Raw genomic sequence first — 27,232 nt, 5'->3', positions numbered from 1 at the left:
GAGATTGCCAGAGGTGTCTCGAAGCAAAAGAGCTGCTTTATAATAATGACACTAGAAAATCGCCACTTTATCTTTTCCGTGGCCAAATCCAGCCATTCAATCCATCTCTCTATCTGTCCCGGCCGCCACTCCACAAGGTGGCTCTGTTTGAAATTGCATCCATAGGTCTTTTGCTTTTAATCCAATATGACAGACATCAAAGGCAGTAATAGAGAGCGATATAACGCTTGAAAGCCACGCTGCCGGACGTTCTCCTTTCAAATGGTCTCCACGGTGGCTGATTTCCAATTTAATTTGCTCCCTAACCTTTAAGAATAATTTTGTTTTAAGGTCTGTCTTCCAATGCTTTGTTGTTTGTACTTCTCTTTTATGTCCAAGTCGGCTATTTTCTGCTGTTAGCTTCATTAAAAAAACCCTCTTTGGATCCATTTAAATGTTATTGCAGGATAAAGGCTCACAGAGATGCTGCCCAAAGCCTTTCACCACTGTGTGACATTTTAAACCAAGCCAAGAACCCTCAGGCCTTCATGGAACATTTACCAACTCTCTTTGAACTCTGACTGAGAATATTAATGCTCTTCATTTTATTCGGATCCATTATAAAATGGAAGTATATAATGCCATTCCCCTCATTATATGCCTTGTCAACCACCTGTACGTGTTCAGAAACAGAGTGATGTTTGCTGCTTGAAATAAGTATGTACTATACACTGCTATTCTAATGTTTAGGGTAAGTTTGTTTGTTTGTTTAAGAAATTATTACTTTTATTCCACAGCATTACAGATAAATTGAGTAAAGCAAAAACTTGCATTGATACGAACAAATATATATTTCAAATAATGCTGTTCTTTAGAGCTTTTTTTATTCCTTAAAGAATTCAGAAAAAAAATTATTACAGTTTCCACAAAAAAAGCAGCACATAGTATTATTGATGTTGATAATAATAAGAAATGTTTTCTGAGCAGAAAATCAGCATAATATAATGGTTTCTGAAGGATCATGTGACACTGATGACTGGAGTAATGATGCTGAAAATTCAGCTTGGATAACAGGAATAAATTACATTTTAAAATATGTTAAAATAGAAAACAATTATTGTGAAATGTAAAAAATATTTTACAATAGTATAACATTTTCCTGTATTTTAGATCAAATAAATTCATCCTTGATGAGCATAAGAGACTTCTTTGAAAAGATCATACACACTTTTGAACACTAGTGTAAAGCACGTTATTATGATACTGTATGCATGTATGCAAGCTTAAAATTTAATACTGAAATTCATACATTATGTAACCCTTGTGCTGTTATAACAGATTTTTTTAAAGAATCAACTCTTGCAATATAGCTTAAAAGTCAAAACTTGCGTATTGCTTTTTTTTTGTCCTTTCTGGAGCTCTTAACTATCATTGTACTGCATAAAAATTATTTAAATATTTCTACTTTTGTGTTATACAGAAAGAGCATGCAGGTTTGGAATGCCATGAATGTGAGGAAAATTACAACACTGAATTTGCCTTTAATCTCCTTTATGTCGACTAACTTTGTCACCTAGAATTTAGTGTACATAAAAGCAGCAATAAAGAAAGGACACTCTCTCTCTTTGTAAATGTCTGTGGGTGCTTGTGTATTTCTGGAGCTCATGATGGCCCAGGGCCGTGTAGCTGATTGCCTGTTTTGTGGGAGAATGGGCTTTTATAAGCTGGAGGGTCTGCACTTACCTCTGATTACCACTAAGCCTTCGTATTCCCAAGAGCTCGTAGATGAGGCACTCTAGTGAGTCAAGGTTAGCCTTGAGTCATATACAGTCGCCAGATCTCATCGTCATGTAGCAGAACCATCCGGCTGAGTCCATAAAGAGACTCTTGATTTATCATGAGGAGTGTGAATGTGTTACTTTAAGCACTGTTGTTTTTCATGCTCAGGCTGACTTTGAGATCTCGGATGTTCAGAATTAAACCTGTCCGAACTGCAGTAATTCATGTTCTTGAAAATCAGCAACTTGTACTGGAAGAGTCCTAAGCTCATGGTTACCCGTAATCATGCAATCTTGTGTTTCATTGTGATCATAAAGCCTAAAACTGGACTGAAAATGTCCCACACTTCACCTGTTTCTCCTCTCCATGCCACTCTTCCTCTGTGGGATCCTGATCATGATGTGCGTCCTCCTGTTTTTAGCCAGAGTTGATACTTCAGTCCTTTTTTGATGCTTCAAATCTTATGCTGTAACTTTTCCCGAGTAAAGTAACCCGAGTTCTGGTTTTTGTTATTTTGCGTGTTTTTAATTATGCTTTTAAAAAATTTTTAAGTCTCTTTTGCTTACCAAGGCTGTATTTTTTGGTCAAAATTAAAGTAAAACATTAATATTGTAAAATATTGTTAAAATTTAAAATAGCGTTTTCTCTTTTAATATATTTTTAAATATAATTTATTCCTGTGATGGTGAAGCTGAATTTTCAGCATCATTATTCCAGTCTTCAGTGTCACATGATCCTTCAGAAATCATTCTATTACCCTGATTTGCTGCTGAAGAAACATTTCTTATTATTGTCAATGTAGAAAACTATTTTTGCTGCTTAAGATTTTTGTTGAACCAGAGATATAATACCACTTAAAAGTTTGAGGTAAGTAAGGATTTAAAAAAACAATAATAATACTTTTATTTAGCAAGGAAGGACTAAATTGATCAAAAGTGACTTTATATTGAGATATATATTAAAGCTATAAATATATTGAAATATTATTACATTCTAAAATTATACTGATATTTACACAGTATGTTGAAGCAGCAGGATATTCATTTATTTCACTTTGGGTGTAATGAAGAGGTTCATTGTTGGAATATTGGAGATTAAATGAACAACAAGAGATTATATCACTGATCAATAGTTTTACCAGGTTTTTATTATTCAGTGAATATCATGTTTTTCCCACAGTTCACTGTTTAGAGAAATCTCACATCTCATTGGACTGCATCCATATTGTCAGCTCACGCCAGACAGACGATTTTGCCTGCGGGTACAAGATAAGGAGACACCAATTAACTGGAAGCTTATTGGTGATAAAACAGAGCCCTTCTGCAGTATGCTTCATGTAGAAAATAACGTCTGTGTTTCTCCTTCGGAGACCATTTGGAATTAGCGGAAAGAATTGAACAGCCTTAGATTAATTTCATTAGCTGTGTGCTTCTGTGATAGAATAATAGCTTGCCAGAAGGAGGAGGACTCTTCAGTATTTCAAAGGTCAAAATACTGGAGCGCTTGGATGATTAAAGTGGCAGCGTGAAATCTGGAAAATAAATGTTGCAAACTAGTTTCTTGTTCTTCTTGAAATCGGATGGCTACTTCACAGAAATATCTTGTAAGCTTGTGTTCATACACCAGTTTTATCATTACTACAGATGTCCACATACTAGCATTTCATGTTTTGTTCTCATTTAAATGTAAAAAGTTTCTGGAGCTACAACACAACAAAAAAAATTATTAAAAAAGTAGATAATTATAATATTTGCTAGTAGGCTTCCCTGATGCTATTCACATTTTTCCAATGCAGAACTAAACATGTGCATGGTAGGTGATTCTAGACCTTAGATCTCCTTAAGTGCAAACAACAAATATATAATTTGACATGGCAGTATCATTATTTCTTTTGTTGAGATCAAGGTAATGCAAGGAGTTCTACAGTCCCTTCTCTGGCCCTTTGCAGGTCTGTGGAAGGAACTTGTCAGAGCAACATTTAAAAAATCATACATAGGCCCTGCCTACAAGTGATGACATCATGAATGAGCTATTATATTGATTGTTAATTGTATGGTGGAGATTTATAGTCTTCTCTTTTTCTTTATTTCTTATAATTTAAGATTTCTAGCATAACAAAACATCACAATGTGTTTTTATATCTCCCAGTGTGGCTTAATATCTCATAATGTGGCATCGTGTCTCACAGTGGGACTTTATATCTCAAAGTGTGGCTTAATATCATAATGTCCCTTACTATCTCACAGTGGGACTTTATCCCATAATATGGCTTTTTATCTCACAGTGTGACTATATCTCAATATTTAAATGTATATATCACAATTTAAATGTATATTTTTGCGTGGATTAATATCTCATAATATTCTGTCTAGTAATGTGACTCAAGTAATATACATCCATGTACATACCTCCAGCCAGTTGTCAGTTGCAGAATAAAGTATTCCACAGAGCCATGTAATAATATCTCTAAATATGGCTTCATATCTCACAGTATGACTTTATATCTCATAATGTGACTATTTCCCAGAGTGTGGCTTATTATCTCATAATGGGACTTTTTATCTCACCGTGTGACTATATCTCACAATAAGATTTTTTTTTTTTTTTTACTTTATCTTAACATATAACCTTGACTTAATCTCACGTACAGTAAGTCTTGATTCCTGTCCACTGGATCAGTGGCGTTGTTTCCGGTGGTTGTGATTCCAGGGTAGTCCTCCTTTGTATGACAGGAAAAGTCTGTGTAAACAAACATTATATTTGCCGCTTTCATGTGGCTTTTATGTGGACTAAAACCTCTCTAGGCAAATTTAACTTTAATATGATTATTGGCTCATAACACCATGAGGGGTGTCCCATACACCACTGGGTGAGGAAAGAGCACTCAACATCCTGTAGCGATCATTGTGCCTGTGATTGCCTGTTAATATCACTTAGTGTGTTACGGCACAAATTTGTCTCAAGTTTCACCGACACAAACACATAATCTCAAGAATCATTTTGTTTCTCCCACTGGTCAAGTTCTTTTTCGGTGCTGTTGAGTGTTGCCAGGTCAATTTAAATTACACATCCCCTGCTGTTCTTTTAATGTCAGAGTTTTCTCACTTTCTCATATTTTCTTTGCTTTGTTCAAGTAGCGTGAGTCATATATCCACGCTGCAGTCAGGATAACACCCCCTCCATAGAAATCCAGCGATGCTTACACCGACACATCTGACACTCTTGAATTGTTGCAGCTCCTGCATTATTATACTCTAGATTAAGAATAAATTGTAGCACTATAGTCATACTGACTGTGAAAAATGTCATCCTGACTATCATAATTATTTCGGCGCTAATCACCATATTCTCATATGCTCTCTCTGTCTATCTTTTGTCTTTGTGTAGGTAAGTATGCCATGCGGGACCTCGTGCACCGGCTCCCGGGTGGGAGCAATGCTAGTGGAAGCAGTGGAGGTACGGCAAACAGCACAGCGGGTAAAACCATGTGTGATGACACCGTTACGGCTATATGTTGCGCCCTACACGAGGTCATCACCAAGAACATGGAGAATGCCAAGGCCTTACGAGACGCCGGTGGCATTGAGAAGCTCATCGGTATTGCTAGGAGTAAAGGAGACAAGTAAGTTGTCTTTTTTATAATAAGCTTGCATCTTATCACTAACTACCTCCGTAAATGGCCTGCAGTGTGTGCTAACCAATAGGCCGTGGTTTTGTGTTTGCTCGTGTTGTAATGGACACTGAGGTCGGCCAGTTATTTTGTTCACCAGAATCTGTGCATTGCTCTAGGAGACATTTTATTTTCCAGCTACACGATTCTACTTTTATTCCAGCACCTTTTAAAAGAGATGCATGGTATGAGTCAGACATCGATAAGCATTTAATGAGCTTCAAGGCCACATTGTCTACAGATGTTCGGCTACATCATATATACATCTGCAATGCACCTGACATGAGTCGCTTATTCAGTGCCTGCTGAACTGTTATGAAAAACTTTTGCCTTAGCTGACAAAAAGAGCTGATGTTTGATTTGAAGCATCCTTGAGAATAAAGCTAAATATCACAAGGCTGTATGTAACAATGATTCCACAGAGTTTAGTGTTATCTGCCATGACAATGTGGAAAAAACTCCCTTAACTTAGGTAAAAACCAATGGTCCACAGCCTTGACACAGGCTTATTGGTCTTTTAAATCACGAAAAGATATAACGAGTGGTCCAGATGAGATTGGAAACTGCTGTGATTTAAACCTGAAAGTGAAAAAAATTTTATTAAATTTTTTCATTGTTTTGTTTTATTACTTTACTTTTTAAAAAAAAAAATTTTTTAGTATAATAAGTGTGCACAAACACAAGGAATTTTATTGTCTGCATAGAGGTTCTGGAAACCACAACAAATTCCTCGAGTTTGTGTATTAGCCAAATAAAGCTAATTTCTAATTTTGATATAAAATAAAATGTAATCATTTCATTGTTTGATAACCTCTTAGCAGGATTATATAGCATAATTAAAAAATGGGTAATAGTTTAGTATAGGGACCAGTTCTCACTATTAACTAGCTGCTTATTAGCATGCCTATTATTAACACATTGGCTGTTTATTAGTACTAATAAAGCTGATATTCTGCATGACAATATTCTACATCCCTAATCCTACCCAATACATAAACTTAACAACTACCTTACTATTAATAAGAAGCAAATTAGGAGTTTTTTAAGCAAAAGTCATAGTTAATGGTTTGTTAATAGAGAGAATAAGACCTTAAAATAAAGTGTGACCAAAAAATTTTGTATTATATTATATATTATTTATTAGTTTTTTAATTTTTATTGTGCCCCCTATGTATGGATTTGGTGTATTAATATAGATGTATTCGGTTGCAATACATGGCATGTTATTACATGCAACAGGTGTTTCAAATGTGCATCATACCATTATATTTTATAATAATCATTCATTGATCAAGCCTTTCTATAAACTGCTTGCTTTAGCCTCTTAGAAACACCAAGTAGGCTGTCTGATAGTGAGTGAGTGATGACATTGTCAAAGACATCAGTCCGACCCTCATCAAACTGACACTTCATGCGACTGCTTTATATCCCCATCAGCTATTCATACACTGTGCCCACCCCATTGGAGCCAATATGGCAATGACAGCTGCTTCCAGTTTCCTGCTGAGAGGTTATCAAAGGGACAAGCCACTCGGGTGCTTGTTTGTCTGGATATAGCAAAAATGCAACCGGTTGATTTAGTACCGGCACGAAGCAGCAACCAGTGTGATTGTTCTGATATGCATCAGATTTGATTACTTTTTTGATTTGAAGTGGATTGGTGCAGATTTTGATATGTACTCAACACATCATGCATGTCAAAATAATAAACTCACTGCTCTTGGCTGAATAACTTGTTTTCTTTTTTTTATAATAAGCTATTTAAAAAGAAACAAACTGCTTTTATATATACATTAAAAATCTACTGTGATTTAAAACTTTTGGCACACAGCTTTTCGCTTACTGTATAGTTTCCATTTGTGAAATCTGCACTGATGCCAACTTCATAGCAAATCTGACAGACTTTACATCGCCAAAGTGAGGGGGTTAATTTGAGACGAGCCACAGTCAACTGAAGGTCTGAGTGTGTTAAAATCCATGTTGAAAGATGAGAGAAAGGACAAATCAAACATACAGCTCCACCTCGAAGAATCCATTTTGTCATATATGAGAGGAAATGATGAAGGATGAGCAGCATTCATTTCCTCTATTAAAGCCATGTTCAAAGATTTTCCTCTAACTTCATTTCAAGTGGCAATTGTAAATTGTTCCATTGTGTCCTTTGAGCAGAAATGGATTGACTCGGCTCGGCGGAAGACAAAAGGCACAGCTGTTCTATCAAATCAGCTGAACTCAAACAATTTGTGTCATTTTTGAGAACCAAGGGATTGTTTCTTTTGTTTGTGGTGCATTGTTAATCATAACAAAAGCTGCTGTCCGTGTGAGCTGTTTGCACAGAAAGCAGAGAAAACATCAAATGCTTCCGCAGGAACAGTCATCAGAGCAACAATGTACCAGGATTGGATTTTCATTTTCCACTGTTATGTTTTGGTATTGGCATTTTGATCTTAGAGTTGGATTATTTTGTAAACTTTTTACAATTAAAAATGTTTTGTTGTTGTTGTTGTTTAGTTGTCACTGTTATACTGATGTGCTGCATATAGATATACTGGAGAATTGGGTTTAACTTGGCATGTGTGTTCGGTTCAACATGCTTCAACATCAACACAATATTTGATCCAAAAATTATTTTTCTGTGATGTCATCCATCAAAACATCAAAAGTACATTACTATTCAGAAGTTTTGGGTTGGTAAGACTTTTTTTTCTCATATGCCCACCAAGGCTTACTTTGATCCAAAATACAGTAAAGCAGTTTGAAACAAAACAATTAAAAATCACTTTTTCAATTTTAATATATTTTAAAATGTAATTTATTGCTGATGGCAGATATCATTCTAATATGCTGATTTGCTGCTCAAAAAACGTTTTGTTTTTATTAAAATTGTTGAAAACAATTGTGCTGCTTAATATTTTTGTTAAAAAAATTTTTTATGAATATAAGTAAATAAAAGCAAAATAAATTTTTGGAAAAAAAACTTTTGAATGGAAGTGTAATTTTAGTTTTTTTATTTTTTTTTTTTTTGTAAAATTTTAATTTTTTTATTACTGTCATTATTTGTATGTTGTTTAATAATAATCCTTTAAATAAATAAATAACATATTAAGAAAATAAATAATAATATACATATTTATTATGAGATTTAATATACAACAATTTCTTATATTTATTTGATCAAATAATTTACTTATTTAAAAAAAAATCTTCCAGTAATATGCTTTTAAAATGTTGTCGGATTTTAACAGATAATAATAAATGACTGTTGAAACATTTGTCCATTTGTTACTGTTGACTCTACTTGTTTGTTTTCTTCTCTCTCTCTCTCTTACAGACACTCACCTAAAGTGGTAAAGGCAGCATCTCAGGTTCTCAGTAGCATGTGGCAGTACAGAGATCTCCGGAGCCTTTATAAGAAGGTAGGAGACCTGCTTCCACTCACGACAGCTGCGTCCCGCTTCATCCATCCCAACCTGAGGAATTCATTTAGCATGCTAACTGATCTCCCACTCCCACATGATTGTGTTTGAACTTTTAAAGAAAATAGTTTAGAATGAAAAAAAACCGGAGAAGTGTTTTTGTACCCCTCCTCTCCGACAAAGATGTGCGACCCACTATTTATTCAACATGACACCTTGTAGCCGACTGAAAACATTAATCCGCAGTGACTAGCAATGAATGCTCTATTGAGCAGTAACAGCCAGGCTGAAGAGATATTTCCATTCAATAAGTGCTTGTCGTACTTACTACTGTGTGTATCTGTTCAGATGGCACCTTTGCAGATTATTGAGGCAAACTTTGGCCTTGGCGAGCACTGATGGCATTCAGAACGTATTGTACGGTCTGAACAACATGGTGAATAGACTGATGTGAGGAGACCTTGTATGAATGTAGACATATTTCAGCAATTAAAAGCAGATTTATTTTCATTTCCAAACCAAACATTTTTTAAGCTAGCGTTTGGGGGCTTTGAATAGACAATGTGCTCATGAAATTAAATTTAATTAAGGGCAATAGGAATTAACCTATTTACATGTAGCCAGACTTCTCGTGCTGCATTTAAACACAGATAATGAGCAGCCAAAGTAGTGTTAAACATTAACAGTCAAACCAAGCCAAAATGTTCCCAAATTAACTACTAATAAGAGCATGAGAAGAGAAACTTTGGGTTGTGACAGACCACCGTCCCCCACAAGCCCTAGAAGGCTCTAGGCTGCGAGAACACACCGTTCCCCTTCACTGAGCAATCTCCGTCCTGACAGATATGACGCTGGGTGTTGAGGAACGTCCCGGACCGAGCTCTATAATGTGTCGTTTTGCCCACTTGGCTCTGCGGAGAAGGCATTGAAGAATTACAGCCCACGGAGATGGAGACGGATGCCACGCTGACCTTTAGAGATAAGAAAAGGCCAAGAGCCGACTGCCTGCACCACCGAGATGAGTTTAGAAGTGTGTCTGAGAAAATAGAGGCACCCCCTCCCCGAACTGCATCGGAGAGCGAATTCACAATGCCTGTTTGAAATGTCTGTAATGATATGTAATTATAGATGTTTGCGAGTTTACCCCGCTGAGCTCGTCGCCGTCAAAACCAATGTCGAATTACGAGCTCTAATTTCATGTGCACATACTATTAATTACCCTCTCTGTCTTTTTTCAATATTTAGAGGGTTCGACGAAAAGGTACCATGTGTAGATTATAATGAAAGAGAGTAATTAGATGGAACGCCGATACCCATTATGCTAGCTGACTAAATATCTATAAATAATATCGAAGCGCTCACAGGTTCACAGTGGCGTTGTGTTCGCATGCCGCCTTGAGGCAGGTTATCGAATGGCTGCTTGAGCTGACGTAGATGAACTGACAAGGTCAAGGACGTGGAGGACATCCAGAGCTATAAATGCATCATCAGAGAGGCTGAAGTTGTTAAATCTACACTAATTCTTATTATAAACAGTTCTCTGATTGATTTTCGAGGGATAGAGTTCTGTGGATCCCTTTCGCACTCATTCCAGCCCCCTCCAGGCTGCGTTTGCAAAGATTTTTAAAACCTCCCACAACCTAACCTGTTTCCTCCAACCCAGCTGAGCCCTGGAAATGTCACCGGGGATGGTATTAAGCAAAGGGCAGCAAGAAAGAGATTGCTATTATTAACATTTGCAGAGCCCGTCTCTCGTCTCATGAGTGCATAATGACAGTTGTTCCACGTGGATGTGTCATTCTCTCCCTCCGTTGAAATGAAAGGTGTCAATTGGATGAGTCGGGCCACCTGAGGCGCGATTCTTTGTGTTTTGGGTGGTGTGATGGATGAAGCTGAGAGAGAAGGGGGAACACAAGAGGGGAGGAAAGTGAAAACAAGAGGTTTGCAAAGCCAGACACCTCCCGAGGCTGTGAACAATGGCCTCGTGCCCAGGAAGCATCTGTGATATTTTGGTTTTGATGCTTCTTGCCAGTATTGGAGGAAGTTGTATGTTATGGAGTGTAACGGTACATTCACACAGGGCATCTGCATTGACGCTTGATGGAGGGCGTTTCTGAAGCTTGGTGCTGACGCGACCGTCATAGTGACAACAGCCAATCACATTAGTTTTCTGGTGCACTAGCATCTGCAGCAGGGTATTTGCATAAGGTGATCTGATTTGCTGACGCCTGCGTTGGCACTTGAAAAGTTTTCAACTTCTGTCGCAAGCACCAGACCCAACGCGATGCGATGGACCCACAATTCATTTCATTTTCATGATTATTTTCTTTCTCTAATTTTGTTGTAAATTTTATGTTATAATTTGCTAATATCTTGAAAGCATTTATTTGCATATACTTGTGTTATATATTGAAAGAATTTTTTTTTAAGAGCTGGGGGGGGGGGTGAAAATTGAACTATCTTCTGTAGCCTCTGAAGGGCAGTACTAAATGAAAAAATGTCAATAAGAAAAATGTACACATCTCCATTTTGTTCAAAAGTTTTCACCCCCCAGCTCTTAATGCATCATTTTTCCTACTGGAGCATCAGTGAGCATATGAACCTTCTGTAATAGTTACATATGAGCCCCTCAGTTGTCCTCAGTGTGAAAAGATGGCTCTCAAAATCATACAGTCATTGTTGGAAAGAGTTCAAATACACAAAAATGCTGGAAAACCAAAGAATTTTTGGGACCTGAAGGATTTTTCTGAAGAACTGCAGGCAGTTTAACTGTTCAGGACAAACAAGGGACTCATGAACAACTATCACTAAACAAAAAAACAGCTGTGGGTCATTCAGGTAACAACACAGTATTAAGAATCAAGTAGATGTAAACTTTTGAACGGGGTCTTTTTATAAATTCAAATATTATTTTCTCTTGTGGACTACATGTGAACATCTTTTATGTGAAATATCTTGTTCAGGTCAGTACTAAATAAGCAATAACATGCATTTTGTATGATCCCTCTTTTTTTGGTAAAATAATAAACATTTTGCAGATTCTGAAAGGGAGATGTACACCTTTGACCTCAACTGCACATATATTTATATTAAAATATATTTATATATTGTTTAAAATATATTTGTTAAGCATTCTCTTTGTGTTCTGGCCATTTGCGGTAGACCAAAGCCTTAATGATTTTGATTCTGCGCATTGCATTTATTCTCTAGGGAGGTTTAGATGTACTGTAAACAGATTTTGAAAACTGCTTTTTGAAAAGTTTTTGGCCTGTAATGCATAAATATTTATAATTTTGTATAATAAAATGCATCTAATTCATATAAAGTTACAGCATTTGATCTACATAGACAGAAATCTTTGAAGAAGTGCAGACAGCTTCCAGCTCCATCTACTAATAAGGTGTGTGTGTTTGTGAGAAAGCCCAGAAGCGCTTGGCTTGATTTACTCAGTATGACGTAGAGCCGGACTAAGATGAAGTGAAGTTCTAGCCTGGGAGAAGAGAGATGTTGCTTATGCTATTGATCTTGAGCCTGAAGCCTCACTCATGTTCTGCTGAGAGGTGTTGCATTCAGCTGGCAGCCTCCTGAGATGCAATTCCACAGTCATCCCTCCCCAACATTATGAGGAAGTATCAGGGTAGTCAATTGCCTCAGCAACCCCAGGGAGCCAACGCAGCAAGAGCAACGCTCCTGGCTCCATCCGCCTCTGGGAGTATAATAATGAGCGCTTGCCATTGGCTTGCTTCAGTGCACATTTCCACACAAGAAGTTTTTTTTTTCTGACTCTTAAGCAGCATTATTGAGGAATCACCGGTAGGCAGGTTCCATTAATGACTCATCTTTGCATGGTCTGCTTGGTCTTTTCAGTCTTGGTCTGAGTCAGAGTCAGTCCTGTAATGGTGCTTCATGCATTCAACTGGAATTAACAGAATAAATTGAAGTTTTTGAGTTTAAAAGACAAACGTGCATTTACCGTTCACCCTTTTTACACCTCAGGAACAGTTCCCTCAGCACAAAAGTCAATCAATTCAAGCACATTATTCTCTCAGGCCTGATAAAGAAGAAAGAAAGGAGTTATGGGATGTAATGAACACAGAAAGATTCTTTAATCACATTGAAACTCAGTCTTCCCTGCAAGTATTGTTTTCAAATGGCAGGAACGTCTTCAAAAGAAGTATCCATCCTTACTGATATCTTTTATTGCACAGCCAGCCCAAATGCCCATCATCATGAAGAATAAAGGTAAAAGTTTTCATTTCTTCCTCATGTGGGAACCTCAAAGTTCAAGTAACACTTACAACAGCGTAAGTAAAAGGAAATGACAAACTCCCCTGCTGAAGAGGTCTTTAGTCGACAGGCGACAAGTACCGCTTTCTCCTTGTTCCGTGCCTCTCTTCTAGCCCCTTGGAGCCTTCAAATACCTGTCCAATGTCATTATTTGCAACAGGCACATTAGGTGGAGAGCGGTGGTTACTCCTGCCAGGGTTTCTGCCTTCTTGAGAAAGTAGGGCAGCTTTGAACTGCACAGAGTCAGAGGGACAGATCGTTTGATCTATTCCTCACCTTTCCAACACAAGCAATGTCACGGAGGGGCAAATGGGATGCCAAGGGTAGTGCTCGGTGTCCCGGTTAGAGAGCTTGTTCAGTAGACTGCAAGTTTTGGACGTTCTCCTTGTGTCTTTATTTTGTATTTGTTGCCTGTTGGCACAGATCTAGCTAGCAGAAATTGAGCTTCTTCATTGACCCATTCTGAGACCTCGTAAGATGTTTAAGATTGTACTCTGCTCTGCATAAACGGCCACATGAATCAACTGTATTAATTATTTCATCTTTATTCAGTGAGAGTAAACTTATGTATGATCTTATACATGCTTTTAATATCTTATACAAGCAACATAATAAACTCAAACATTTGAGAGAGTTCATATTTAAATAGAATCAGACCATCCAGGAGGATATCAAACATATTTTGAGGAAATTTTAGAGCATATATTGTATTAATTTGTCGCTCTTCACCAAGTCTGGTTTGTGATCTTCAGTCATCCGCTTAGATATTAAAAGTTGTGTAGTGTATTACAGCCTTAAGTTGTTCTTTTTAGTAATGTAATACATGACTGTATGCTCTGAGCACACTCAGCAGACCCATTGATTGACGCTCACAGTGACGTTTCATAGAGCCAGTGGCCAATGGCTTGTTGATTTCCTCCATCAGTCTTTCAGGTTGCTTCAGTCACACATCAAACAGGCTTTCTCCACAACCACTGACTCCAGATCATTTGTCCATTGATTTCTGTACCTCCATCTGCCCATTGATTTTTGTAATGACTCCACAATGGGAGGCCCTAAACTAAACTGACAATTGGCTAATGTAGCGGACATATATACTGGATGTTGTGTTGTGCACCACTTGTCTAGTAGATAAAATAAATGAACATATGCATTATTGTAAACTTTTCTCTCTCTTTCTTTATTTTTCTAGGATGGCTACTCGCAGTATCACTTTGTTGGCTCTGCCTCAACAATAGAGAGAGACAGACAGAGACCGTACTCATCCTCACGCACTCCGTCAGTATCTCCAGTCCGGACGTCCCCTAATAACCGATCAGGTGAATATATGTATTTATCTTTCTCAACAATGATAACTTACACATTTTGATCTGAAGTGCTGAAATAGAGAGTCGCTGTCCATGGTCCTGAAGTCCAAGCTCTTCAGCCTGGATTTAAAACAATTACAAACAGCAGGTTGATTCTCTCTTTAACCCTGATAGAATCCTATTAAACTGATGGGGATTTCTCAGTTTGTCCTGGGACTCAGGGTTAATGATCCACAGTACTGTTGGGGTTAGTGGATTCATGGCCAGCTGGTTGTGCCTCTAATACCTTTTCCGGTGGACTTAGCATCTCGCTGAAGCAGAAAAGTACTTTTCCCAGATTCAGAATTTGAGAGGACCGTTGGTGGTGGAGGCTGAGCAGCAGAAGTGGGAATTTTAGAGCTAATGAGTCTTTAAATGGCTGGAAGGTGAACAGAGTGATGAAATGATGTTCTTTCTTCCTTAATGCAAAATTTAAGGTGTTATATTACATTTTGTAGTGAATTCCTTCCCAGGCCATTTCTGGTCTTATCTACGATAAATATATAGCAGTATTACAGTGTTATCTTGCTGTTAAAATTTTTTTTCCATGATATAATATAAGTGGTCGAACGATATTGTTTTTTATCCGATTAAAATCACCGTGGCTGGTGATCGATATAGAGCTGATATATATATATATATATATATATATATATATATGTTTTTTATCCGATTAGAATGCAGGGTGGCTGGTGATCGATATAGAGCTGATATATATATCAGCTCTATATATATATATATAGAGAGAGAGAGAGAGAGAGAGAGAGATGTAATATAATAGAGTGATATATATATAATATATAATTTGTAATTACAATTTTTATTTAATTAATATAAAAAAATCTGAAATATTTGAAAATGAGATTAAAATATTATAAAATATTACCAAAAAAACAGAACCAGTCAGTAACAATATTGATTGTGACAAACCTTAACTACACAAAATAGTGTTTGGTTTAATTTTAATGTGACTGAAAATGAAATGTTAATTCATGGATTCAGTAAAGAATTCATTAGTCCAATTTTGGGTGATTTATTAAAAGATTTGGGTCATAAGTGTCATTTGGTTCATTAATCGGATTAAACTAAACACATTGTTTTAATACACAGACAGGAAGGTGCGTTATCTCTGCATTCAGTTCAGGCTGCAAGCTCACATCTCATGTAAAATGTAATTTATTTTGCTGTGACATTAGATTCAGACTAGTGGTGTAGGAAATATAGTGCAGAGCAGTCCTCACATGATTCAAAATGCTCTCTGCAGCTTTTTAGAATAAATTGATTTATTGTCTGCTTGTTTTTCTCAGTTGAATCTCTGATGTCTCCAGTCATCCTCTGGCTTGCAGCTGGTTTCATGCTGTTCTGTTGTCTGCAGGCTTTTCCTCTATGGTTTGAGCTCCAGTGTGTATCATGAAAATGGTGAACGGTAGATTTTTGCCAGAGATCAAAGCACTCTTTTAGTTAGACAGAGAAGGAAGGTAGGGGAAAGAGAGACAGTGGTGTGTCTAAGGTCTTGTAGGCGTAACGGAGAGTAGCTGTGCTCTTTGGCTCAGAGCATCAGAATGTGACAGCAGAGTCTCGCCTGTGCTACTCAATTAACATTTCCTACGATACATGTGAGCTCAAAGCCAAAATAATACAGCAAAATTGGCAATACTATGTAATTCATTCATTTCACAACTCTGCAATTATTTCTAATACCACGACCTTGCCATTTAGTTGCAGCAGTAGAGACTTGTATTTACTGTGCGGAAAGATATTTATTTGTGTTCTCCTTATTACCAAGTTCTGGCAACTTTTCTGAAACCGCTTTTTTAAAAAAGAACATACAAGTATAGCATAACATAAGAGTTTAATGCTTTTTTTATTTCAAATTAAAGTAGCAAAAAGTGGTGCAAAACTGGAGTATCAAATTTAAGGTAATAAATGTATTTATTTAGTGTATGTGTGTATATATATATATATATATATATATATATATATATATTATAATAAATGTATTTATTTAGTGTATGTGTATATATATATATATTTTTTTTTTTATTTTTTTATTTAATATTGTTCTTTGTGAAATTTCTGAGTAATAATCATATTTGATTATAATTATGACTGGATGAGCCACATTTGGCACCATTGTAAAATTAGCTGATATAACCTGCACCACCTGCAGACAGTGTAATTCTGTATTAATGCACTCAGTTTTGCAACGTTACTTGGCAACCATAAACGTATAGTTAGAGCAGACACCAGCAGAGCGTCATGACGCATCAAAAGTGAATCACTCCCATTATAATCAACGGATACACTGGAAGCACTCATCTTTGAATTTGCATCATGAAAGCATTCATCACACAGTTTGCAGATTAGACTATGGTTATGTGCTTGGTGCATGTGTGAATATATTTATGTAGAATAATATAGTAGATAAATTCAACAACAAAAAAGACATACAAACTGTCTTACAGTGTAAATATTTTTCCATTTAAAAATGACATAAAATGTCAGATAATATCAGCAGACGTCACATTAAAATTATTCAGAGATCAATGTTTCTAAGGCAGTTGCTCAGTTAAGTTGGAGCTCTGCCTGGTCAGTACATCCACATTAAGGATTTTGGCATGAACTTCAATGCAGGGTTGACACATTTTGCTCACTTTTATAATTTAATCATGAAGCACAGAGGTAATGCTTCTAATGCCATCAGACAAGGCCTTCAGATATACTTCTATGGGATGCCAGACCCTAACAACACAACAGCCATGATATGGAGTTGCCAGCTGTTACTGTATTACTGAGACATATTGAGGCCAAAGGACTTGGAGCTCTTTGTTCATTTTAATAAAGTACAATTGAGTTCATTACTAGTGTTTAAAGGAATAGTTCACTCAAAAATGACAATTTACTCACCCTTTGGCCATGCAAGATGTAGTCGAGTTTATTTCTTTATTGGGACAGATTTGGAGAAATTTAGCATTACATCACTTGCTCACTAATGGATCCTCTGCAATGAATGGGTGCCGTCAGAATGAGAGACCAAACAGCTGATAAAAACGTCACAGAAATCTACAAGTAATCCACATGACTCCAGTCCATCAGTTAACATATTGTGGACCAAAACAGTTTTTTTTTTTTTTTAAATCCATCAAGGAATTTAACTTTATATCATCACTTCTGGTACAAATGCCAGTCCATAAACCCTTATAACGCTTTTTACAGTGAAAAGGTTCATCCCCTCTTGTCCTTTCACATCAAAGTCCACAGACATATTTGAATAGAACTGTTTGGGACTGCTTTTGCATGATCTGTGCATAAATCTCTCCTGATTCAGACAAGATGACTTTAACTAGAGAAAGCAATATTATGGATATAGGATGTTTTTGTTTGCTTTAGCATGATGTTTTGATTAATTTGATTTTGATTTTAAAAGAAATTGATGTTTGTGATTGGGTTGTGTTGGTTTGTTTTAGTTTTATGTTTTTTTTTTTTTTTTGTTTGAACTCTCATTCTGACGGCACCCATTCACTGCAGAGGATCCATTGGTGAGCAAGAGCTGTAATGCTAAAATTCTCTAAAACTGTTCTGATGAACAATCAAGCTCATCTACATCTTGGATGGCCTGAGGGTGAGTACATGTTCAGCAAATTTTCATTTTTGGGTGAACTATTCCTTTCGGTAGAAATATCAAATACACGTTGTGTCTTTAATGACCCAAAAGTGTGAGGAAGCAATCTGTAGATCACTTCAAATACAACTTATGATGTGGCTAAGACTGAACTGTTTGCCCTGACTGAAAGAGCTTTTTATTGTCACAATTTAAAATTTTTGAGAGAAAACGGAAAGTTGGCCTTCACACCGGAGTTTTTATAGACATACAGATTGCTAATTTCCTTTTAATTTCGTTCACAAGGAATTTAGTAACAATAATGGTTGTTGTGTGTATTAGCTTGTATATCAGGACATATTTCTCACAGAATCAAGTCTTTTCAGTGCTGTAGGCAAGGAGATACACACAAGTTTAGCAACAGTCGAGTGTTCCTATCCTGATACCACTGGAGCTCAGACACAAAAGCCCTTTGGCCAATTCGGCTAAATCACGAAGATCTGCTGTGTAGCACATATCTTTACAATATCAATTTTTCCTATATGTCCTACGAAAAATATTGTTTTCATTTTCTACCATTAAGGTCATCAGCTGTTCGGTAGAGTTGCAGCTTTACCTGAAGAAAATCAAATCAGAAAGCACAGTACACTGAGTTAAATGCATCAGTAATGATTTTCTGCGAAACTGCTTTGTGTGTTTCTGAGAATCTGTATTCGTGAGGTTTATGGAAATATGACAGAAGCCTTTGAGAGTCTCATCGCTTGTTGACTTCATAACCGCCGGAGCTCCTCGATATTTAAGACTGATAATCAGTTATGTGCATATTTTTGCAAAATGATGCATTGTTGAGGAGCAATGATTAGATTAGTTGTATCGAGGCAGTTTAGAGGAGGGTAAAGCACTTGTGGTTATAATCTGATTATGGGTTTGAAATAATTAGCATGCTAATGTTTCTCTTGGCCATTGTGGGTAGAGTGGTGCTCAAAGCTATTATGTGTTTTATTGGAGTGTGTGTGTATAAAAGAGCGTGTGTATATGTTTCATGGTCAGGGCTAATCAGTAATAGGTGTTTGTGTGTGTGTGCGTGGGTGTGTCTAAATCCTTCTATGCTGGCCAAAGAGGTCTTCCGTGCCCGTGAGCCCTCGGGTAGCTGTGTGCTTTGGAGATAGTGCCGCTGCCCACTATCCAGGGATCCAGGCTTGATCAGACCGGGCTGTAAGAGGGCCGGAGGGGGTGTGGTGCTGATCCGGTTAGAGCATTGAGGCTGGAAGGGATTTTTAGGCACAGAGGGAAGACTCTCTCCTGATCTCTGTGACCTTCATACAGCTGTTTTGAAGTGGCTAGGACACTGATCAAACACAACCAGCTAATTAAGATATTCAGGAGCATTTGATAATTATAGACAGGTTTGTTGGATCAGGGTTGGAACTGAATTCTGCAGGTAAGTAGATCTCCAGGACCGGGTCTGGGCACCCCTGGTTTACATAATACAAGAAATCTGCTTTTATAATAATTCTGCATGAAGTAATGGAGAAGGACTTGTGCTGTATTGTAATTAACGTTTGCAAATTAATAGCATTTCCAAATATAAGCAATTTGTCAGTTATTGACACAATCACAGCCAGTCAGTCTGTATTGATGTTTAAAGAACAGTTATAAGAAGCAGAAATTAGACGATGAGATTTCACAGGGGGTGGAGCTACACACCTTGCAACCACTCAGAACATTCTAGCAAATGTATAGACCTTATGTGCCAGACAAACAAGTGCATAGCCATCATTCGAATTTTATGTTTGATCTTCCGTTTTTGCGGTAGCTCTATATATTTCTATGGCGTTGCTGTTTAGAGCTGGTGAAGTGGATTTACTTACTGTAGAGTTAACAAATGTTATCATTAACACTGTAATGTTTGAAGCGGATGTCATTACAAATTTCAGTAGACCATTAAGAATTTAAAACCTTTTAGTTCTGTGGAGGACTTTTTAGTTGATAAAAACTCCCCTGCCTGCGGCTTTTTAGTAACCTTTAGACCTTGATTATCTTGTTCTGGTGTGTTTGATTAGGGTTGGATCTGAAGTTTGCAAGACTGTGGGTCTCCAGCATATAGCAGCTTTATAACAATAACACAGCGCCATAGCCAGTGCTGGGTAGATTACTTACAAATTGTAATCTGTTACTGATAACAAATTACATTAAAAAGTGTAGTCAGTAATGTTATCAAGATTACTCATTTTAGTTAATGTATTCTGTCTACTTTTGGATCACTTTTAGATTACTTTTAACATAATATTTATTAGGGATGTTTGTTTCTAGAACTGAGGCTGATGCGATACGCATCTTGATACATATCCAAAGATACGATACATTAAAGATACATGTGACGCAACTGCCGATGCGATGTGATATGATTCACCCCAATTACGATTCGCTTCAACACAATGCGATTCAATGCAATATGATGCAATGGAAAAAAAATATGATGCTATGCAATTCAGTATTGTACAGATAATTCATTTTATTTCTTTGGTTCAGACAGACATGTGTATGTGACTCTCAGGACATGCCTCGGTCTCCATAGTGTTGTAATGCATCATATTCACATAGCAGCACTTTCTAAATAATAAAAGTATAGTGCATCTACTAATAATTATTTATAAATTAATCAGTTTTACAGATGCAAATATGTTCGTGATACAAATGCCAACTTGTATCCGATGCACATTTTTTTAAATCGATGCATTGCATCGTTAACTTTTATGCCGATGCACCGATGCGAATCGGTGATTGTTTCCGTTGCTAATTTTTTTTAGTTTTTGATTTTAAATGTTGATTACATGTAAGTAGTTATTACCCAGCACTGATCATAGAAACCACCCATAACCCCTAATATTTTCCCCAGTCTAATTGCTTCCATAGAGGAGGTGTTTGTCACATGGTAACTTTTCTGTCATGATTTGATGGTTTTTTTTTTTTTTTTTTTTTTTTTTTTTTTTTTTTTTTTTTTTTTTAAGATGGCACTTCAAGGACAAATATGGTATTCTTTGTGTAATTTCATGTTTTTATGACTTGGTGGAGCTGGGTAGATTGGAGCTGGCTGTTACAGGACCTGTTGGAAACATCCTTCATGCTGTCATGCTAAAGAGCACTAATGATGAATAATGATGCACATCTCTGCATGTCCAGCCTCGTACAGGCAGGAAATGATGAAAAAAGATAGAAAGAAATGGAGAGAGACAATTGGAAAAAATAAAAATAAATTGAAAAAAGAGCAAAGAACTGCAAATTCAAAGTTGGTTACACCGACATAAAGATGGCAAACAGAACTATATCTTAATAAAAAAGACAAAGTTACAAAGTGTAAAATCAGGCCAGTGTGTCTCCAGATGCTCAGTAAGAAGGTTTGTGTGATGATTTGAATTGCAGCCAGTGCCCCCGCCTCACCCAGAGAGATGATCAGCCTCAAGGACAGGAAGAGCGACTACGACTCTACTGGAACCAACGCCAGTTACCATGGAAACAAAGGAGAGCACACTTCCAGAAAAGACACAATGCCAGGTAGGTCTAACTTCAGCAGGAGGAGGAAGATTAAATTAAAAATAAGACAACATAGATAACAATGATTTTATATCCATGAATTAGAATCTTAATATAACTAATATAATATTTTGTATTTATTGTTATATTGTTGCATATAAATTATATCAATGTTGATATATAGTTATATAATGAAAATATATTAATATTTGAACTTTATGCATTTATTGATAATATTAACATGCATTATCTTAATCATTTTCATTTGTACTGTAAATATTAAGGGGGGACCACAACATTATTAGCAGGATTGATCTAAGAGGCATTATTAATTTAATGTATTGTGTATCAAAATGTGACATTATAAACAAATCAAAATTTGTTTGATACTGAAATGTTCTATTTTAATATATGCGAGAAAAAAAACAACACTGTCTGGGTTTGAACTCTTGGCCGGCCGCATGTAAGTGTTATTAGGAGAAAGTGTGTTTACGGTCCATCAAGCTTTATCCCTGACTCACATTTGGTTGAAATAGAGCCCAGAGTTCCTTGCTACAGCCCTGCCAGAGTATCTTATAAAAGGGTGGATTTGTTTCACTCTCAATAAGTACAATTTCCAGAATTTTTCAGTTGTTTAATGCTAATTATTTCTTGATTCTCTGCACATTCACACCCTGCCTTTCATCCCGCAGTTCAAACCTCCTGTGGAACATCCACATTGTTCCGCAACTCATACGAGACTTCAAATGACGAGATCAAACACAACCAGGTGAGCAACCAGCCTGAGATGACTCAACTAACCAGGGTCAAACAGGGATTGCAGTTCCACGGCTGCATGAGAAATATGTCTCCAATTGTGGAAATCCTTGCAAAAATCAGACACCATTTACATTTACTACAACTGATATGCGGCTATGTTGGGATAAGTCATTAGCGAATGTTTTCAACACAAGGCAGCTGTCTATCTACCAGTCCAGAACTGTGCTGGCAAACAAAAGGCTGAAGATCTATTCGTTCTTTCATAGACCTGTCAGATGTTGTTTATTTGACTTTGTGAGCAGTCATGCTATGCTAATGAATCGCAACTATATGCTTCCAAGTGCTAGGCACTTTGGCCATATAAAAGACATATTACTTATACTTGACAAGGTTCATCATGGTAAATTTTCAGATTTCATATGGATAAAGTTTACCAGATGTCCCTGGCACACTTCCGAACCAAACCGTATGTTGAGTCAGTCGACAGAAATGCTTTCCCAGACGAGCAGCTGCGAGGAGGCTGGGTACCAATAAGCCTGGCTTCCACGTGGATCTTTCCTTTCTGTAGCTGGAGAGCATTCAGTGCTGAATCTTTTTCAATTAGTAACATCTCATTTTCTGCTTCAAATCTCTCTGTTATAGAAAGCAGCTCTGAATGGACAGAATAATGTGAATTTAAAGGGTTTGATCACTCAAAAATGAAACGTTCATGATCATTTACTCACCTTGTGTTGTTCCAAACTCACCTGGGTTGCTTCCACAAAAGGAGATGTTAGGCAGAATGTCTGAATATGAAAAATATTCAGTTTTTGTTTTCATGAAATGGTAAATGGGTCATGAAATGCAGTTTCAGATTTTTGTATTATGCTTCTCAAGGTTAGCTCATAAGTTTGCAAAGTTTTTTGCACTCTCTGTGAAAAACTCAATTTCAAGGGGCGTTACCTCTCACAGATACAGACGTAAATGCCCACTGCTGCGATTGGCTAGATTCACTGCACCATATCCATAATAAAAAATAATCTGGTGGGTGGTCAGAATTCAGAACAACACCAGCAGCATGTTTAGAATAATTCATTCAACAGTCCATTGTGAAATGTGAAGAAAAAATGAAAACTTTATCTCTCAGTCTCTCAGGAACATCATTAAAAATAAACTGAAGTCATGCATTTCTAATGCTCAGATCTTTAGGAGGCTATGGAAGGGAAGTGCAGTTTCTTTACATCTACTGACAGAACAACATCTGAGTTTGACGTTTGCTTAGGATTGCTAATGATGATGCATATTAAGGGGTGTCTCGAGGATTTTTCAAATCTGAGTTTTTCAGAAGGGTATAGAATAATCCATGGTTTTAACTGGTGAGTTGGTTTTGAATTTTGAAACTGGCAGTATTTTGATTCTCCATTTCATGACACCTATAATTGTTCTTTGCAAAGACATTTTGCTATAACAGCTGGAAATTATTGTAAAAACTCTGACAGCAGTGAATTCATAAATACATAGAGGGCCAAACATTATTGATTGGTTTGTAATTTAACCCATTTTTACTGATGCTACCAAGACTATTACAAGTCATTGTTGCAATTTTAGCAAAAACTCAAAGATAATTTTATCTAGCTGAGTTTAAAAAGTTGACAAGGAGAATTTGTCACTGAAAACTAAATGCTTGTGTTTGCAAGGCATAGTGTATGTACATTATCAAAAAACATATGATAAAGCACTGGGCCATCCTTTTTGTTGAGCTTTGTACAATATAAAAGAACATCGGCTCCAAATCAATGTATTTGGAAGCACAACAGCTGCCTCTTCCTCCCAAATTTGAGATGTGAGACTCTGGACGGTTCTGTTGATCAACTTCACTCACAAATCCTTCTTTCACCGCAGGTCCCAGTGCCGCCCGCACCACAGGAGCCGCCGCGCAAAGACTACGAGGTGTACCCCATCTATCAAAACTCCACTAGGAACTTTGAGGAGCCATTTTTTGAGGATCAGGTCCATCGTCCCCCTCCCGCCACTGATCTGAATATGCACCTGGGACTCAAGTCCACCGGGAATTACGTGGACTTCTACTCTGCCGCCCGGCCCTATAGTGAACTCAACTACGAAACGAGTCACTACCCCGCGTCCCCCGACTCTTGGGTTTAGGACTTCAAGCACGTAGAGGCCGGGAAAACTGCATGTGCATGCATATCACAAAACATTTTTCAGCGAGTTTTGTTAGTCTAAGCTGGTTCCGTGGCGAATATGAGCGGAGCTGAGCAAAAAAAAAAAAACAAGAAAGAAAGAAAGCAAGAGAGAAAAGAAGGCCTTGACAGAGAGAAAGAATGCATGAGATGAGAGAGCACACATACTTTAAAGAGAAGTGAAAGCTTAACCTTTGGAGTAGAAAGTGGGTTTGTATTGAAAGGTATCTGAAAAGTGTAGAGGAAAAAAACATAGCAGAGGAAGGCGAGGTATGCAAGCACAAGAAAATGAAGTTTGTAAAACGAGCTACAGGAACAGCTTTTCACCATTTTCGAAACTTTCTTTTCATTTATTTGGCGTCACCTAGGATCAAAAGCTTTTTTTTTTACACATTTTCCACTATTTTTATTTGATTTTTTTAATTTGATGTAAAGTATTTGGTGTACATTAAAGAGATGCATCACACAAGTGCATTGTGTAAATTACACACAGACCACTCGGTTCTTCCCATGGCTTTGGGTATTTGTTTTACGGTACAAGAAAAAGACAAAAAAAAAGAATCCTCAGAGAGATGTGTTAACCTTCAGTGTCCCTTCCCCAAAATTACATTCGGAGAACAAGGATGTAAATGCCAGTATCGTTCGTTCTGAAAACGTGAATATGTCTGTGGCAACTAAAACAAAAGCAGATGAAGACCGGAGCATCATTCCACTCTCCTCTCCTCGTTGATGAAGTGCTTTCTCACTGCCTACAAAAATAGATGTAGATTTTTGACATAGATTCTTTTTTCGATTACACTTTTTCTTTCTTGATGACTCAGTGTTGAATAAAAATAAATGTGGCTATTTGTCATCCATATTTGCAGGAAAACAGTCTGTTTTAGACCTTGATCTCTGTTTTCCATGCTAAGTGACTGTGCCAAATTTTAAAATCTCTTCAATCAGCACACTGGAGACATTTTTAAGTTTTTCAGTTAGTTACTTCTTCAATTTGTACTTGTGTTTTTTGTTCATAAGTGTGTTTTACTGGAATTAAGCGACATCTAGAAAACACTGGAATACTACCAGGAGGGCAAAATGTAACTTTGCGAGCTTAATTCCCTCCAAAGATGTACAAAAAAACCCTGTCTCTCAATGTTAGTTGAGTGTGTGCTGTATGTCGATCAGTGTTTGCTATGAGAGGCTTTGTTTCTGACAGGTGGCTTCTTCTGTTTGACTTGACCAGAGATGATGAACTGCTACACTGAGATGTTAATAGAGAATGATAAATATATAAATATGAATATAAATATAGATCTATATAATTTTTATGTGCTGATGTCAGTGTCACTGAAAGCAACAAACCAGAAAAGACTTGTACAAAAAAAGAAAAATGATTCAGTTTACCTTCATGTTCTGATTCCAACAGAGAAAAGAGAAAATGAAACTTGAAATGTTGACCTGGTCCCAGTTGTGTTGTTACCAAGCTACTAAAATAATCACGCTGGATTTGGATGATGTTCTGATGTCAGGACAATAAATTACTCTTTGCGATTTGGAGCCGTTTTCTTATGTCCAGTAGATATGCCACAAAATCATTTTCATAACTGAACAATTCTGCATTTATTCCGCAGTTACACCGGTATTACCACTGCTTGGACACTAGGTGGCGCTACACAATGGCCATGAACACGCTGCAGCTAAATTCGGCCTCAATTCACCTCTTAGTGCTTTTTGTACACACACAGTTCAGTAATTTACTTTAGTAAGGAAGTGACAACCACATTCTACAACCAAATTGTGTGTACAGAACCGACCTGAACTAGTTTTTAATGACGCATTTAAATGTGTATCAGAGTTGTTGTGCAAGAAATCACGGTGAAGGAGGTACGTCTTAAAGAGATACTTTACCCCAAAATGAAAATTTTGTCATTAATTACTTACCCCCATGTCGTTCCAAAGACATAAAAGCTTTGTTCGTCTTCGGAACACAATTTAAGATATTTTGGATGAAAAAAAGTTAGGACTGTGACTGTCCCATAGACTGCCAAGTAAATAACAGTGTCAAGGTCCATAAAAGGTATGAAAGTCATAGTCAGAATACTCCATCTGCCATCAGACGTGCAATCTGGGTTATATGAAGCGACAGGAACACTTTTTGTAAGCGAAGAAAACAAAAATAACGACTTTATTCAACAATTCCTTTGTCAGCGGTCTATGGGAGGGTCAGAGAGGTCACAGAATTCATTGAAAATATCTTAATTTGTGTTCCTAAGATGAACGTAGGTCTTACGGCTTTAGAATGACATGAGGGTGAATAATTAATGATCGAATTTTCATTTTTAGGTGAACTAACCCTTTAATAATATCACCCCCCTCCTCCCCTTTAGACCATAAAATTTCTGTACATGGCAAGCCTAAATAGTCCACATTAGTGTGGTTTTGTATTAGGTTAATGGTATTATATGTTTTATATATCGATAACAGCATTGTATATGTCTTTTAAGCATTTGGAGACTCACCAAGTAGGATTACAAGGAACCTTGGGCCAGATACCCACAATTCCTTTTATTGATCCGCTCTTCCACCTCTTCCAGCCGGGTGCAGTATTGTCAGATCCACAGCCATCTGAGCATTCCCTAGTAAAAAGGAAAACAGAAGCAAAGGATGCTGGCTTTGAATCCTTCCCATAATCCATAGCT

At 37.0% G+C, this 27,232-nt stretch overlaps 1 protein-coding gene across 4 annotated transcripts in view; it reads left to right on the top strand.

Annotated features, from left to right (window-relative positions):
* Nucleotides 1-26,090, top strand: part of ctnnd2a (catenin (cadherin-associated protein), delta 2a) — a 318,097-nt gene extending 292,007 nt beyond the window's left edge. For all 4 annotated transcript variants that reach the window (XM_042752176.1, XM_042752179.1, XM_042752178.1 and 1 more), the window contains 6 exons: nt 5,146-5,380; nt 8,760-8,844; nt 14,324-14,450; nt 21,502-21,633; nt 22,305-22,381; nt 24,253-26,090. In XM_042752176.1, coding sequence (XP_042608110.1) covers nt 5,146-5,380; nt 8,760-8,844; nt 14,324-14,450; nt 21,502-21,633; nt 22,305-22,381; nt 24,253-24,513 — 917 coding nt within the window. In that variant the 3' untranslated portion in view covers nt 24,514-26,090. The remainder of the gene's footprint in view (nt 1-5,145; nt 5,381-8,759; nt 8,845-14,323; nt 14,451-21,501; nt 21,634-22,304; nt 22,382-24,252) is intronic.
* The last annotated feature ends 1,142 nt before the right edge of the window (nt 26,091-27,232 follow it).

This window comes from Cyprinus carpio, chromosome B24, assembly GCF_018340385.1.
Source record: "Cyprinus carpio isolate SPL01 chromosome B24, ASM1834038v1, whole genome shotgun sequence".
Taxonomy (NCBI): domain Eukaryota; kingdom Metazoa; phylum Chordata; class Actinopteri; order Cypriniformes; family Cyprinidae; genus Cyprinus; species Cyprinus carpio.
Note: the sequence above shows the minus strand (reverse complement) of the source record. Positions and strands in the feature narration are given on the sequence as shown.